Here is a 17,404-nt window from a genome sequence, read left to right as displayed (position 1 = left end):
CAGCACAAGTTTTTGTTTTCTCTCACTATTTGTGCCTCTGGGATCGCAGGTGAAGTGGCATCACTTCAGTTAATGAAAATGTTACATACCCGCTGGGGTGGTGGGTGTCCCCTCTGTGACCGGCTTGTCTCAGTTACAGGGCACCACTGGTGGGGATATGTGACAGGCGGTGGAAAACCGGTTTTGTGAGCTCCCAGAGCCACCTCGCTTTTACTAGCGATCGCTGGTCCCACTGTACTTTTGGAGGCATCTCCACTGCCTCTACCAGGCTCAGAGAGAATGGTTGGAGCGGGGGATGATTTCATCATTTTGTGTCCCCACTGTACTGTTTAAGATGTCTCAGACTTCTCTTCCTGGCTTTGTCGGGTTGGCTGGGGACAAGGGAGGCAAGTTCGCGATCTTGTAGCTCCTCTCCCCTGGCTGGTAGGTATCTCTGCTTTGCCCTGGGCTCAGCTTTCTTTGCTGGGCTCTTCAGATGTTCAGGTGCATGCGTCCTTCAGGTGTGTTTGTGTGTTGAGCAGGGGGTCCTTTGTTGAGTTATAGTTGTCCAATTTATTGCAAATTTAAGGGGAGAAACAAAGGAGTCTTCTCATTCTGCTGTGATGCTGTCATCACACTCTAGCATATTTAAAATCATTGTCATAGCTCAAGATGCCTCTGGCTTGCCCAAGGGGCATGTCAGCTACTCAGAGCACTTGTGAGCAGAAGGCTTACCTGTTCCCTGTTCTGGCCCACAGGAGGCCCTCGAGGCGTGCCAGACCCGCATCTCCAAGATGGAGCTACAGCAGCAGCAGCAGCAGGTGGTACAGCTGGAAGGCTTGGAGAATGCCACTGCCCGGAACCTTCTGGGGAAACTCATCAACATTCTTCTGGCCGTCATGGCAGTCCTTTTGGTCTTTGTCTCCACGGTAGCCAACTGCGTAGTTCCTCTCATGAAGACTCGCAACAGGACGTTCAGCACTTTATTCCTTGTGGTTTTCATTGCCTTTCTCTGGAAGCACTGGGATGCCCTCTTCAGCTACGTGGAACGGTTCTTTTCCTCCCCCAGATGATGCTGGTAACAGAAGGCAGTGCTCCCCTACCCTCTGGCGAGTGCATGCAGTGAAGAATTAGACAGCAACTTACCTACTCTGAAATTTTCTACAACAACAAAAGAGTTGAGTGAATCTGTTTACATTTAGAATAATGTTTTTTTCTTCAAGAGACGCAATTGCAATAGTATTTTTTAGATTTTTATCCAAGAAGTTTTTTGGGCAAAAATCTTGGATCATTTTTATGTAGCATGATTTTCCTTGGGATGCAAATCTTAAACAGTCCTTTAACATGAACCAACAATCTGGAGCACACTGAAGGGCATCTAAATTGTGGCTTGAAGGACTTCACTAAAACCCACTAAAAAGATGCGAAAACCTGATGAGGGAAACCAGTTAAACCTAACACCCTGCCTCGTCTGGGCTCACCACCTCTCCCCCTCCCAGACTAACTTTACTGTGAAATCCTACCACATTCCATGTCTGAATTTTTGGATTCAGGGTGGATTTTTCTTGTCCGTGGAAGAACACATGGATCTCCCTGGCTTTCTCATTCAAGTTGGCCATCATGCTAACCCTGGAAGTATGATCACTTTTGAACCTGGTCCCTTAACCTTTGCTAGAATACAGAAGTGAGAGCGTCATAACAGGATCACTACACAGTCCTACTGCAGTATTTTGAAGTAGCCCTCCAAATACTTAGTTTTAAGCAAAATCCCGCACTTTTAAGGTTTTTTAAAAAATACGTGTATAGTCACCAATTTAAAAAAACAAAAAATCCGAACAGCATACTTGAAGAATGTAATACTCAATCTCTCAGTGCTTCCTTATGGTTTCTAATAGGATTTTTTATTGTTATTATTATTATTGGGTTTTTTTTGAAAAGGGTTGGGAGGGTCTTTTATTTTCTCCTTTGAAATAAAGAAGTGATGTTTTTAAATGAAGAAATGTGTGGATATTTAAGTGTGCTGTTCCCTCTTGTCTTGAAACAGTTTGAGTAAGGAAGACTTGCTGTAATGGCTGCCCTCTGACGCCCTTGTTTTGTGATTCAGCTTAAACTCCCTCCTCTGGCTGCTGCTGCTGCTGCTGCTGCTGCTTTTTGGTGTTTGCCGCCCCCACACCACCACTTTATGGGCTTGGCTTGGTTGGAGAGGAAAGGGGTGTGCAGGGAAGAGGGGGAGGCTGTTTCCACAAACCAGCAAGATAGGATAGGATTTTTGCCCCAAGAAAATGTTCACTCAGTGACCTTGGGCTGGGGTTGTGTTCAGGAAAAATTGAGACTATATTATGAAAGTCATAAATAATTATTTGTGTTTCCTTAATTTATTTTTAACACCCCCTAATTACTGAAACCAAAGTGATGTGGAATCTTCTGTCTGCATTTTGGCCCGAGCATCCTTAATTTCAAAGCTTTATTTTGTCTGCCTGTGAGAATCGACTAAAGGTGATTCTCACTAAAGAGCAGAGAAGGAAATGTCAGGTTAGAAGGACCCAGATTGGGGTATAAAATGTTGTCAGCTTACTATTCAGATAGACTGAACTATTAACATAACTATGCTCAGTGGACTTTTATAGACAATTTAGAAAAATGGACTGAGACTTCTTCCCCATCCTGTAACCAACCAGTTCCACCATCCTGGTGAAACTTGGGTTTTTAGAGCTTATCTAGAAAGCTTGGCTAATCCTCATAGTCATAGTATTGAATCACAAATGCTGTTTCCCTCTTGGCCTCAGCTCTGGGCAATCGAGTAATGAGCAAGAGGCACATAATGTGCCCCAAAAAGAGTAGCGGAGCATGCGTTGCCTGTTTCCCCCTTCCCGGGAAATTCCTTTGAAAGCAGAGTAGCGTTGCCTTGTCTGAGACCGTGGTTTACATGACAGCTCCAGCCTCCTTTGGCTTTGGCAGGCTGGCCTTCTCAGAGTTAGCATGTTGTTTCCATAATCATTTTGATATTTTAACTCAGGTACCCCACTCTCCACTCTGTCCCCCGATGATTGTAGTGCACCTATTAGCTCTGTTGATCTCTCAGAATTAGTGCCCAGAGCAGGGACCACAGGGGTGATTTTTCTTTTAAAAAGTAATTGGAACCAATTCATGTTCAGGCCAAAAACAAATTGTTCCCAAGCCTGTGTATTTAAAATGTTAACTTTGCCTAAAAACATTGCAGTGACTTGAGGCAGGAGTGCCAAAGGACATCGTGACCTTGCCACACTAGCCTAGTTTCTCGTTCCTGCTTTAGCTTGATGGCTCAAAGAAGATAGCCATACAAAGTCACTGAAAAGGTACTCTAGCCACAGTCCTCCAGTTTTTCTAAGATGGAACCTTTGAGTCCCCTAAATTCGGTAGAGGCTACTAAGTTTTGTCAGCACTAGAAGTCACTATGATAGATGGATTGAAGTTATTTCATTTGCCTTGTGACAGTTTCTATCAAAGGAAAGTTTTCACCTCTGGAAAGCCCCCTGAGCTCCCAGCCAAACACGCCCGTGCTAACTTTCCATCCTCCTCTCTCAAACTGTCTTAGGAAGGACCTGCAGGCTAGCTCAGGCACAGTAATGGCCTCCTAGCTCTCTTCTCCCTTGATTGTTCACCAGGCCCAACAGTTGTCTACATTTAATGCTATCTGTAACCATGAGTCTGTTTTGATGCCTTTCCCCATTTTCTGCTGCCCGTACCTGTTGCCTTTGAGTTTCTTTGTATCGTGGCTGTTCTTGGATTCTCGTCTATTCAAAGCAGAACTCCTCTATAACCTCGCTCTATGGTTTAACAATTGTTTGTGAGTGGGAACTTCCCCTCACTTTAATGCTTCTTCTCTTTAAAAGACTACGTGCATTCCCTTTCAAATGAAACATTCCTGGATTACTTGTTAGTGGATACGTGAGGCTGGCTGTGGTAACCTGGGTGATTCTGTTCAGATTGTAGAATGACTAACATTTTACCATTTTTATAATTGAATGGTACTTCTCTGTCTGCTCCAATTTCGATTCCTTGGTATATACTCAGTGCACCCTAGCAAGGAAGGCTTTCTATTCCACTGGCTCCTTAAAAAGCAAAAGTAGGTTAAATTTTACATTTCCATGACTAGGGTCTTTTCTCTCCCTTGTACCCCCTCTACCTAGTTGAGGTAAAAATCCAATACCAAGAAAAGCACTGGGATCAAGCCTTCCTTGCTAGCCACGCACGTCCTGATAATGAGCATATTCTCCTGTGATTTTCACTGCATTTGGGTTTGTTTCTGAATTTATGAGGTACAGTCAGTTGGAATGCTGAATTCCAAGCGAGTTCCAATGAGAAGCTGCCTTTGAGCTTTGGAAAATATGCATCCAAAAGAAAACCAAATATGATCAACAAATTGACAAAGGCAAAATTAATGGTTCCCACCCCCAAATGGAACTGGGGATTTTGAATGTGGCTCTAAGAGTTAACGTTTCTGTCTGTGTGTTGTGTATGCTAGGCGATAACCTCAAGTAGGATTGACTACTAGATTGTAAGTGTGTTTTATCAAAGTGTGTAAGAATAAAAACTCACTTGCACGAATTGAAAAGTACAGAAATGACACTTGTGAACGTGTGAACGTTAACACTGTAGTTGATAGATCTTAAGCTGCTAATTGTTGAGAGAGAATTACATTTATGTTTTGTCTGGTTGCTGCAGATTCTCAGCAGCACTTTTACTGTACATACAAATTGAAATAAAGACCTCAGCTATTAACGAGGTGGTTGGACTCGGGTTTGTTTTGCTCTCTATTTTTGCATATTCAGTTTCCAATGAAAAGTCTGTCAGTCTGAAAACTTTCCACTAGTTTGTGCATTGGAAACTGTGTTGCGTGTGCGTGTGTGTGTGTGTGTGTGTGTGTGTGTCTTTAGCCAGTATCTTGAAACTGTAACTCATAACTGTATGGCTGTCACTGTCTCCCTGGATTCTCTACGTCATTTTAGACTGGCACTTTGCCACAATTCCATTCGACTGGTAGGTAAGACTGCATTTTAGTCCTTTGGAGGGAGTTCTTTAGAGGCAGGACCCCAAATTCAGTATCAGAAGACCCCAACGTGGGTATAATAATCCCTGTCCATTCTTACAAGGCTTTGTTAATAACTATTATAATAGGTGTATAAATATACTTTGTAAAATATTTAACATTTGACATTCTGTATATATGCCAGGGGTAATTATCTATGGTTTTGTTATGGAGGTAGAAATTCTGTTACAACTTTTCCTTGGTGATCTCTGGGAGGCCTCTGGAAATCTAGAAGTTAATCTTGCCTTTGACAGGGTACCAAGCAGTGACCTGCTGACTTAGTCCTTCACAGCCCTGATCTCTATGGTGAACTATTTGGGCTACAGTTCTGGCTTACCAGTTCTGGGCCTCCTACCACATCTGTAAATTAGAGATATCACACCCATCTTGATCCGACCTAGCAGATGTGAACATAAGAGAGGCCTCTTGGGAAAGCTTTGAAATTGTTGTGAGAATGTCCTTAAACTCCTAGAAACAGATGTGCAGGTTGTACATTGCCCAGTCCCAAGGGGCTCTGTAAAAGCTGCTCTGTGAAGGATACATTTTAGTGTTGTGCAGTGCATACTGAGCATGCACAGCTGCCCTGATTACAGGTGATATGTAATTTCAAAGCTTGCTTTATTTTCATGCATTAAAAACTGGAGAATGTTAAAAACAAAACAAAACAAAACAAAAAACCTGGAGAATGTAAGGCTGGTAACAATCCTGAGAGGCTGTGGTGTAGAAAACAGATTGGGGAGGTAGAGGAGGGTATGGCCAATTAGAAAATGTCTGTCTTACCTAAATGATTCGAATGTATTTTTGTTAAACTCTATGGGCTAAACTAAACACCTAACCAACTTGTGACCCAAGTCTTAGGTAAAGAAGAGTAGTTAACATTTATTGAGTACTTACCGAATGCCAGGCATAATGTTTGGTATTTGACATTCAGTTCTCATGTAATTCTTCTCCCACTGTCTTACACGTGTCATTCTCATTGGCAGGTAAAGACACTGAAGCTTAAGTTAAATGGCTTGCTCAAAGTTATACTGGTAGGAAATGGTAAATTAATGTGATGGAAAATAGGTCTGTGCAACATATGTAACAAAAGATAGGTGTCCAAAATGTGTCAGTATAAGAGTTAATGTGCTTGCTTCGGCAGCACATATACTAAAATTGGAACGATACAGAGAAGATTAACATGGCCCCTGCGCAAGGATGACACGCAAATTCGTGAAGTGTTCCATATTTAAAAAAAAAAAAAAGAGTTAATAAAAACCAAGAAGAAAAGTCAACTCAGTAGAAAATAGGCAAAAGTTATGAAGGAATAGTTCACATAAAAAGAAATAAATCAATAAAGCTTTCAAAAGGAAATGTTTGGTCTCATGTATATCAGTGCATGAAATGGGGAGAAAAATCAGTTGTGGAATAATATATTGTCTCCTATTTATGTTGAAAATATTTTTGTATAAATAAACGTATGTAAATGTATAGAAACTAAGCTGCACATTGAACTGTTCCCCAGTAATTACTTCTGGGAAAGGGAGTTGGAGGAACAGTGGTAGAACAGGACTTCCCATGCCTGACTCCTGTAAAATGTGAACTTCTTAATATGAATGTATTTGGGTATTTTTTAATTAAAAATATCAGAACTTTTTAAAAGAAAATAATCGGTCCATGGAGGAGAGATGAAAAAAGGGTTGACAGTGTCCCTAAAGCCAGATTGTAATAGACAGTCTTTTGCTCCAGGATTGTCTTACAAGGGGCTCTGGATGAAGTCTGGACGAACCCACTGGGCTTTCTTCCAGGCCTGGATTTCTAGGCTTGGTGGTCAAATGGACGTGCCATGCCAGAGGGCACACGTGACGAGGTTCTTGCAGCGCTGGCACAGCCCATTCAGTTCAGCCCTTCATTCGTCCAACAGCATTTGAGAGCCATTCTGTGGACTAAACCAAAAGTGTAAAGGACCTTGGTAAGAGATACATGTAATGGAGTCAAGCCACGTATGGGAGTGAAGAGGAGGCAGCAGTTCTGACAGGACCATTGGGAAAGGCTCCGTGGGGGACAGAGGGGTATCTGGGCTGAAGATGATGGGTTTCACATGAGTGGAGGTGAGTGAGGAGGCCGTTCCAAGTTAAAGGAACAGTATTAGCAAAATCACGGAAGTGAAAAAGGTCAAGGTGAGTGGTTGGAGCAATGGATGGGAGCCTGGATGTGAATCAGTAACAGTTAAAAATGGTAGGTGGGAGGGGGTCAGGTTGCAAGAAATCTTGAATGTGCTGCAAAGGTTTACCCTGTGGCTACAAGACAAGCCATTCAAGCTCCTGGGAGGTTGTAGTGACCCAGCTTTGTGTTTAAAGATAATTATAGTCCTTTATATAAACTAGCTTCTTTTTCATGTCATTTGAGTCAGTTGGCTGGTTGAGAAATACTGTGCAAAGTATTTGGTCTTTTGCCTTTTGATCCTATAATGGGAGCTTAAATTTTTTATTTGAGATCAGGGAAGTAAGATTTAGGAAGCTCAGAGTTCAATTCTTATTACAAAAAAACCCCCAAAAAATCCCTCTCACCTTTGGCATTAGAATCCTTAAACGCTACAGCAAGAGGACTTGACAAAATTCAAAATCATTTCAGGCTTCTGCCCTAAAGCTTAAGCTGTCCAAACAAATATTCTTTCAGAAGACTTCATTTCAACAGTTGTTGAGACTCCTAGTAAATGGACAGCAAACCACGATGAAAATAAATTCCAACCAGAGTTAAATGAAATAATTGTACAGTGTCTCACTGACCTAGAGTAAGTGCTTCATAAATATTCTCAATTAGTAGTAGAGAATTAGTAGTAGGACTGAGAATTCCTTGAAGACAGAGACCTGTCATATTCATCTGGATCTCTTTAGAATATAGGATGTCTGCCATTCTTACCTGACAAAGGGCCAGTAGCCAGAATTTAGCCTGTCCCTGAGTTGGTTTGGGAAACCAGAAAATCAGTTTGTGTCAAGAATACCCTGTCCATAGAAACAACAAAAAAGAGCATCACAGCCATAGAGAAAAATTTGCGAATGGATGCACACACAGTTGGCTAATGATAGATTTTACTGGTGATTTTTTAACCACAGGCAAGGACGTCGTTATGTTCATGGCTGTGTCCTCAGTACCTGGAGTGGTGCCTGCTACCTAACAGGTGCTGTTTAAAAGGGGGAATTTAAAAATTGCTGTTTATTGAATCTCTATCCTGTGCCAGACACAGTGCCACTTGTTTCACTTCCAATTCTTACAACTGCTCTGAAGAGAGGCTTTTCACATTGCAGATGAAAACGGAAGCTCAGATAGGTGCTTAGATTTTGTCTTAAGAAGTCGTTACACTAGTAATTAGCAAAGTCAGCTTTTGAACTCAACTGACTTTGCCTTAAGGCCCATGCTACTTCTACTATTCCATTTTACTGGACAAAGAATCAGGTTTGTGGATTTCGGACTTTGTGTGACCTTGAGAAGACAGATCCCTTTTTCTGGGCCTCCCTGTCCTACTGTCAAGTTCACCTTAGTTCTCTTGCAGCACTAAAATGACATTCTTAGTACTCGGTTCCCATCTCATGATCTCCTTAGAAGCATAAGCTATACCACTGAGAGGGTTAAACGTCAGAACAGGACAAAATGGGAATTTGTAGCTGAGGTCTAGGTATGACCAAAATGGGATTTGTGGAGGGGGGAAAAGGAGGACGAGCTGGAAGCCAAGGGAGAGAGTTGGAAGTAAATATAACAAAATGTCTGCATGATGGTGGGTACATGGGTGTTCTATTATTAAAGAAAACATAAGGTATCAAGGCAATGACAGCACATTAATGGGAGCATTGAAATGACGATAATTGGGCAAATCCCCCTCAATGTGTTCTTCATGAAATCTATGAGTTATGTTCATCTTGTCACAATTCGTACAGAGCATGTCAGCACACCTGTGGTATTTCAAAAACCAGTGTTCCAAAAACACATAGTATCAGTTTTATCCCATTTAATTCTTTATTTGCTATAATTATTAAAGGTTCATGCGTTATCTGAAAAGTAGTTGCAAGCATCTTAAAATTTTCTCATGTCCTTTAAAAAAATAAGTGTTATTTGTAATACTTGATTTTTCAAGCACAAAAAAGTAAGAATTTCAAACATCAAGCCACAGAGTTTTTGTCCATTTTAAATGCCCTATCATATTTTTCTTCATTTCAAGAACTCTATTTGGTTGCCAAAATGTACTGTTTCCCCGAAAATAAGACCTAGCCGGACTATCAGCTCTAATGCATCCTTTGGAGCAAAAATTAATATAAGACCTGGTCTTATTTTAATATAAGAGTGAGTCTCTAATATAATACGATATGATATAATACCAGGTCTTATATTAATTTTTGCTTCAAAAGACTCATTAGAGCTGATGGTCCGGCTAGGTCTTATTTTTGAGGGAAACATGTATATACATTTTGAATTTCTCAACGAATGTTTTCCTTAAACGATAAAACTGAGGAGTGTGTGTAATTCCTGAATGTGAAAACTTTACATCACAAGCGTTATAAGGGGACAGCTGGCTGGATCCCTGAAGCATCATTCTGCCTGCGCAGGTGGTCCTTCAGGACTTCCTCTTAATAGAGACCCTGAATCACACTGCCTGAAGCACTGATGTAAGCATTTTTTTTCTCTTACTCATTTTCAGTAGGTATCTTCCAAAACATATGATTCACTTCCTGCTGAAATTCATTTAATCATCATGACCAGGTTGTCAGCCCCAAGACACTAACCTGGACGGCTGGAAGGTAATGCCCTTTGCCCCTGCACTAAAACAACCCAGACAGCGGTGCTTTTATTCTTTTTTAAACATAGCTTAACTGGTATAATTCACACACCATACAATTCACCCATTTGAAGTGTTCTATTCAGTGGCTTTTCATATACTTAAGAGTTGTTCATCCAGCATCACTAATTCCAGAATATTTTCCCACCTCAAAAAAGAACGCTGCACCCCTTATCTTTCACCCTGCTCTTCCATCCCTCCCAGCCCCAAGAAACCACTAATCTTTCTAACTATAGATTTGCCTGTTCTGGACATTCGATATAAATGGAATCATATAACACGTGGTCCTTTGTGACTGGCTGCTTTTACTTAGGATGTTTTCAAGGTTCGTTCATGTGGTAGCACATTGCAGTATTTCACTCTTTTTTTTGCTGAGTAATACTGCATTGCATGGACAGACCACATCTTTATGCATTCATCCGATGGTGGAGATTTGGGTTTTCACTTTTTTGGCTATTATTAATAGTGTTGCTGTGAACATTCATGTACAAATTTTTGAATGAATATGTTTCATTTTTCTTGGGTATATACACAGGAGTGGAATTGCTGGGTCACATAGTAACTATGTTGAACGTTTTGAGAAACTATCAGACTGTTTCCAATGTGGCTGAACCATGTTAATTCCCACCAGTATTCATCATTATCTAATTTCTTAATTATGCCCATCCTATGTTTATGAAGTACTATCTCATTTTAATTTTGATTTGCATTTCCTTGATAATTATGTATTTTTACTCTAATGTCTCTTTTAATCAGCTTTCCTGTCTATCAGCTTTCCTGTCTATGCCCTCCCAACCCTGTCTGTGTCTGTCACATTTCATTATTGCCAATGTGATTGCCTTACCGAAAAGCCTTTCATTTCCCCTCTAAAAACTGCTTTTCATTTTCTATGGGCTGGGATTCCATATAACCCAACTTGTCAGAATTATGTCCAAAGTCAGGTTAAATAGGCTCTGAATGAGGCGCCACCAATAAGTAAGATATGTGCTTGGACTTTGTGACTGCTGACCTAGCAGCTTTGAGACTTATTTCTGCTTAAAACCAAGATTTTATTAAAAAAGAAAAGAAAAGAAAGAACGAAAGAGGAAGGAAAGAAGAAAGGAAGGAAGGAAGAGAGACAGTGAGAAAGAGAAAGGGAAAAAAGAGAGAAGAAAAGAAGGATGGAAGGAAGGAAAGAAGCAAGCAAGCTTGGCTTTTCACTAGTAGTGTGACCTTGGACTTGGTTGGCCCCAGTCTTCATGCAGGTAGATGTCCCATCTCTCCTTGCTTCATGCCTGGTACCACTTTACTCTCTGCACCTTTACATGTGCTGTTCCCTCTTCTTGCAATGACCCCCCCCCCACACACACACACACCATTTTGTCTGCCTGGCAAGTTTTATTCATTCTTTTATTTAACTTTTTAAAGGAATTTTTCAGACATAGGCAAAAAAATGGATATAATGAACCCCAGTCAACATTTACCAGCTGGTGGTCAGTCTTGCTTCATCCATACCTGCCCTCACTCCTCACTGCCCTCCATACGGGATCCTTTTGAAGCAAATACTAGAGAGCATACATTATTTGTCGTCTTTGATTCTTTTATTTTTCTGGTCAAATATTATTTTTTATGAAATTCATATAACAAAATCAGTCACATTCACAATATTGTGTAACCACTACTTCTATCTAGTTTGAAAACAGTTTCATCACCCAAAAGGAAACCCATACCTGTTAAGCAGTAGCTACCCCTTCCCTCCTTCTACCACCACTGACCACCATTCTGGATTCTGTCTCTGTGGATTTACCTATTCGTGGTGTTTTATATAAATGGAAACATCTAATATGTGACCTTTTGTACCTGGCCACCCCTGGGAACCCAGTCCACATGGAGAACAGAGCTTGCTAGGGGCTGGTTTGCCCTACAAAGCCCTAGCAGTCAGGGTAGAGAAGGATAATGGGGTCTCAGAGGAAATGTGTCTGTGAATCCCTCAGAGTGGTCAGAGCAGGTGTCCTGCCTTCTGCCCAAGTTTGATGCTTTGTGATCTCGGGCAAATCACTTCACCTCTCACTGCCTCTTTCATTCGGCTGAAAAATGAAAATAACAATAGCACCAGCCTCATGGGGTTCTTATGAGGGTTTCATGAGTGAATCCATGGAAAGTACCTAGGATAGTACCTGACACATAGTAAATGCTCAATTAGCATAAACTAGTGTCACTATTATTTGGAAGCCCTGCTCCCATGTACGTCCTTTTCTACAACTGTGACAAATGTCGCCGTTTCCATGCTTACTGTCACCTCCGTACCTTTGCACATGCTGTTCCCACGGCCCCTCTGTTCCTCTGTCTACTTCGTAAATTTCTGTTCTTCCTTCAGAGACCCTGTCTTCTCAGAAGTCTTCCCCGACCAACCCTTCTCCCCTCAGACCAGCAAAGCAGCTTCACTCCCTTCTCTGAGTACGCATTCCAGGACCAGCTCTGCTGGGCCTTTGTAACAACTGCACAGTGAGTTGTGGTGTAGCCCTGCTGGACCGTGAGCAGAGCTCAGGGAGAGCGGGGTTTCTCTCAGGGACCCCACAGTCTCAATGGATAGGCAGTGGCTGGGGCCCTGGCACCCTCTGACAGTTGTCCCACAAGGGCACTTCAGGATGCTTTCAGCTTTGGAAAGAGAGATACCAAATATGAAATAATCAGTGATTAAGGTAGACATCTCCTGGTTTATGGGCCAAGTACCCAGAAGAAGCTGAGTCTGGAGGGAGGCGGCCAGCGTGCAATGGGTTCTCACACTTCAGACCCAGCTCTCTGGTGCCACCCACTGGAGAGCTGCAAACTATCTTACTGGTAGTCCCCCCAAAAGAATTTGGAAGCACCGTGCACCCTCTCACACATTTTAAAATTGACATCCACAATGTAAAAGTTTAAATATATGTAAAGGATGTACTTTCCAGGATATTTTAAATATGGACATCATAAAGTTAAATTGTTTCACCACTCTGTAGTACAGGTAGTAATTGGATGCCTACCATCACCCATATGAAAAGTACACGAACAAGGTCTTTAATGAGGTTTTACCTCATTGTTTTCTCTTTGAAGCTTATGTTCAATTCTGTCCGCACAAAGTTTTAGCCTAATGTAGTTGTTCTTATGCCTGATAGATTCTTATTCATCATACTGCCCTACTCGTCTGTAGCAAAAACTCAGGATGTAAACTGAAATTTAAAATGTTTTCAGTTTTCTGTGACTAAGTCACTAAGTGTTTTAAAAAGGTTGTTCTGGAGAGTTTTAACTACAAATATTAGTATGCAATTGATCAAAACAACACAAATATATTACAAATGTTGACATTAGATACTTAACCAAATATGTTTAGAATACATTTTTCTTGATTTGATCTGCCCATTTTTGTGTGCCAGTGGATAAATATTTATTTCTATGATGAGTGTGCAACTTCATCTCTTCCTCGTTCTCATTTTTTACAGTCATATGTCACATAAATAAGCTGTGGAAAAGAAAGGAGGGAGTATGGGGCCGTGTCACCCAAGTATTTTAACTTCCTTTTGAGTTTTATGCCAAAAATCAATAGTAATCCGTCATCAAGAATTTTGTTTTTGTTGCAACTGGGTGATAGATAAATGAGGGTTATTAAACCAGTTCCTCTGCTTTTGTGTTTGTTTCCATTTTGCATAGTAAAGGTTAAAGAAATTAAGATTAATTTCTATTAGTTGGCAAGAGGATTGGGCCCTCCTACAATTTTGTTGCAAGCAAAAAATGGAAACTACTTGGCTGGCAAATGGATTTATCTCCCAGGCTTTGGAGCCCTTGGAGCCTTTCTTTCTCTCCAGACCCAGAGCAGGACTTCCAACTGGCCTTTCTTCTGCCCTCCTTTGGTTGGGGGTTTGCCTTTCTTTCCCAAAGCAAGAAGCTGCTTCCTCAAGGAGTCGTGCCCTATTTGAAGAGTATGGTGGGTGACTGTGATGGATCCCTTGGCCAAGGGCCTGGGGCAATGGGACAGGCCAAGAAGGAACAAAAGACTCCATCTCAGAATGCGAGGGCACTCTCTGCCCCCTCTAGCCTCTCTCACTAGCCCTGCCCAGAACCTGGCACCTCTTGGTGGAGAGGACCTGGGACCTGCCCAGAATCATGCAGTTAAGAGTGAAGCTGGAACTCTTTACATCCATCTTTTCCAAGTTACTTCAGTCCAGGAAAGCTTAGTGTGTAGATTTCAATTAAAATTAAAATGAACAACTAAATATGATCTGGAGTGATCCTGGGATTTGGGGTGGGTGGGGTGGGAGTGGGAGAACACTATAAAAGACCTTCTTGGGACAATTGGCAATATTTGCATAAGGTTTTGCAGATTACGTAACATTATTGCATCATGATGAAATCACCTGATCTTGAAAATTCTGCTGTGGTTGCCTAGTAGAATGCCCTTGTTCTTGGGAAATATACACTGAAGGGTTTAGGGTTCGAGGGACATCACGTCAGCAACTTACTCACCTATACTTAGAGGGGAACTTAAACATGCAGAGAGGGGGTCAAAATGCTAAAACTTGGTGAATCGCAGGTAAGAAGAGGGCACAAGAGTTTTCTGTACTATTCCCACAACTTTTCTGCAACTGAAAATATTTCAGAACTGACGCAGCAAACCTGGTCTTTGTCGCCGCCTAGTGGCTAGTGCGTGGAGCGCATCCTCACTGTCCGAGACCTTTAAACTCCCTGCCTCGGGGAGTGGCTCCCCTTTCCCTCTGTCCTGCCGGGGCTAGAGGACAGACTCCCGCCCAGGGAGTCCCAAATTAATCTTGGTTTGAGAGATGTAAGAATTTCAGGGCTTCCAACCCGGATGCTTTCTACAACGAGAGGAAGTGAGGCCCAGAGAGGGCCAGTGCTCTAGCGACTGGAACCAATCTTCCTGACTCCCTTTGCGCCCTCCCAACGCCCCCGAGTCTGGGCTTCCACCCCAGGCCGCTCTCTGACCTCACCTTCCACTCTCCTTATACCTGCACCCACCAGGCACATATCAGTCTCTTACTTCTTGCTCTGCTCCCTCTTCCCCTGTGGGAATGGGGCTCCTGTAGACAGGACCTGTCTGTCTGTCTGGTTTCCCGGGTGTCCACAGGGCCTGGCAGAGCGGGGGCCTTTGGTAAGGGCGGGAATGTTTGTCCCTGGTTCCTTCATTCCCCAGGTTTGCATCCAGGCAGTTACCCACGACGGAGTGTCCCCGTCCCCGGGCATCAGTGGTTTCTGAGGGGCTCAAGGACCCAAGGGGGGAAATGGGTATGTGTTGGGGGTGCTCATGGTGGCCCTGCTCTCTGGGGACAGCGTGCTGAATGAGTGCGATCCGGAGGCGCGGCGGGGCTGGGGGGCGGGGAGGGAGGGCGTCCTTCCAACCCGGGCGCCGAGGCGCGCGACGACCCCAGGCAGGAGGGCCCTGTCCACTGCGCTGCCCTCGCCCTGCCAAGCGAGAGGGGATGGGGTCTGGACGCTCTCCGCTGCGCAACCTAGGGACCCCTTCCCCCAGCTCCCTTCCTGCCCCGCCCCTAACAGGTGGACCCCGGCTCGGGCAGCGAGTCCCACCCTGGGGACAATAGAAGGGGAGGAGCTGGAGCGGACGTTGGAACAATGGCCTCCCACCTACCCTGGCCAACCCGCTTCCGGCCTTTCTCTGCTGGGGTGGTGGGGCGCTGGAGCGGCTAGGACGTGGAGGGGACCGGAGCCAGAGCCACCTAGAGGAGCCCAAGCCCGGTGCCTGCCCTCTCCTGCGGCTTAGAGTCTAGGGGTCCACTCCTGTCCCACTCTGGCCCCTGCGCTGCCCACCTTGGGGTCTGGCACAGGTGGCGTGGCAAGGGTGGTGGTTGTTTTTAAAAACTTTTTAAAATTGAGGTGTACTTTACATGGAGGGAAATGGATAGATCTCAAATGTGAAGTTTGATGAGGTTTTACACATGTTTACACCCTGCAACCAACTCCCCGAATAAGGCAAACCGTCCCCAGCTCCAGACAACCATTGAACTCTTTTTCTTTTTTGTCCCTACAGTTTTGCCTTCTCCAGAACGTCAGGTAACTAGAATCATAAAGTATGGAGACTTCTGAATCTGGCTTTCAGAGCCATCCACGTTGTATGTATCAATAGTTCATTCTTTTTTTATTCCATTGTATGGCTGTACCTCCGTTTGTTTATCTATTCACCAGCTGTGGGGCGTTGCGTTGTTTCCAGTTTAGGGCAACTATTAATAGAGCTACTGTAAACATATGTGTATAGATACTTGTGTGGACATGTTTTCATTTCATTTCAATATTTAGGAGTGGGATTGCTGGGTTGCATAAGTCTACATTTGACTTTTTAAGAAACTGCTAAGTGGTTTCCCAGAGTGGCTGCACTATTTCACACACACAAACACCCCCCAACAGTGTCTGAGAGTTCCCATGGCTTCACAACCTCGCTATTAAGTTGGTGCAAAAGTAATTGCGGTTTTTGCATTCTTGAAATTTGCCTTTGATATTGGAATACATTCTTAAATAAATGTGGTTATGTTATACATCATTTTAATGTGCATTTCTCACTTTATGTTTTTTTGCTAATTACTTATTATTTGCTGTTCATTTTATATTTATTTTAGACAATGCACATGATGTTAGCCAAAAAGCAAATTCGAGTGATTTTCTTATTCGAGTTCAAAAGGGGTCGTAAAGCAGCGGAGACAACTCGCAACATCAACAACGCATTTGGCTCAGGAACTGCTAACGAACGCAACAGTGCAATGGTGGTTCAAGACGTTTTGCAAAGGACAGAAGAGCCTTGAAGATAAGGAGCATAGTGGCCGGCCTTCGGAAGTTGACAACAACCGAATGAGAGCAACCATCGAAGCTGATCCTCTTACAACTACACGAGAAGTTGCCGAAGAACTCCACGTGGACCATGCAACATTTGAAGCAAATTGGAATGGTGAAAAAACTCGTGGGTGCCGCATAAGCTGACTAAAAATAAAAAAAGTCGTTGTTGTGAAGTGTCATCTTCTCTTATTCTATGCAACAATGAACCATTTCTCGATAGGATTGTGACTTGTGACGAAAAGTGGATTTTATATGACAACTGGTGGCAACCACGTGAGCAGTTGGCCCTAGAAGAAGCTCCAAAGCACTTCCCAAAGCCAAACTTGCACCAAAAAAAAGGTCATGGCTACTGTGTGGTGGTCTGCTGCCGGTCTGATCCACTACAGCTTTCTGAATCCTGGCGAACCCGTTACATCTGAGAAGTATGCTCAGCAATCGATGAGATGCACCAAGAACTGCAACGTCTGCAGCCGGCATTGGAATGGCGCACGACAGAAAGGCCCAGTTCTTCTCCACGACAACGCCCAACCACTCATCGCACAACCAATGCTTCAAAAGTTGAACGAATTGGGCTACGAAGTTTTGCCTCATCCGCCATATTCACCTGAAGTCTTGCCAACCAACTACTACTTCCTCAAGCATCTTGACAACTTTTTGCAGGGAAAACGCTTCCACAATCAGCAGGATGCAGAAAATGCTTTCCAAGAGTTCGTCGAATCCTGAAGCACAGATTT

The 17,404-nt window shown here is 43.1% G+C and overlaps 1 protein-coding gene across 18 annotated transcripts in view; it reads left to right on the top strand.

Annotated features, from left to right (window-relative positions):
• The window catches only part of TMCC1 (transmembrane and coiled-coil domain family 1), a 180,000-nt gene extending 173,723 nt beyond the window's left edge, over window positions 1-6,277 (top strand). For 16 of the 18 annotated variants that reach the window (XM_081073146.1, XM_081073160.1, XM_081073156.1 and 13 more), the window contains one exon: window positions 738-4,754. In XM_081073146.1, coding sequence (XP_080929272.1) covers window positions 738-1,052 — 315 coding nt within the window. In that variant the 3' untranslated portion in view covers window positions 1,053-4,754. Of the gene's footprint in view, window positions 1-737 lie in introns of all 18 variants that reach the window. The other 2 variants (XR_013994921.1, XM_081073151.1) reach the window with 2 other exon arrangements.
• The last annotated feature ends 11,127 nt before the right edge of the window (window positions 6,278-17,404 follow it).

Source organism: Rhinolophus hipposideros (genome assembly GCF_964194185.1).
Source record: "Rhinolophus hipposideros genome assembly, chromosome: 14".
Classification (NCBI taxonomy): domain Eukaryota; kingdom Metazoa; phylum Chordata; class Mammalia; order Chiroptera; family Rhinolophidae; genus Rhinolophus; species Rhinolophus hipposideros.
The sequence above is the reverse complement of the archived record's forward strand: the minus strand, read 5'-3'. Positions and strand labels throughout refer to the sequence as shown.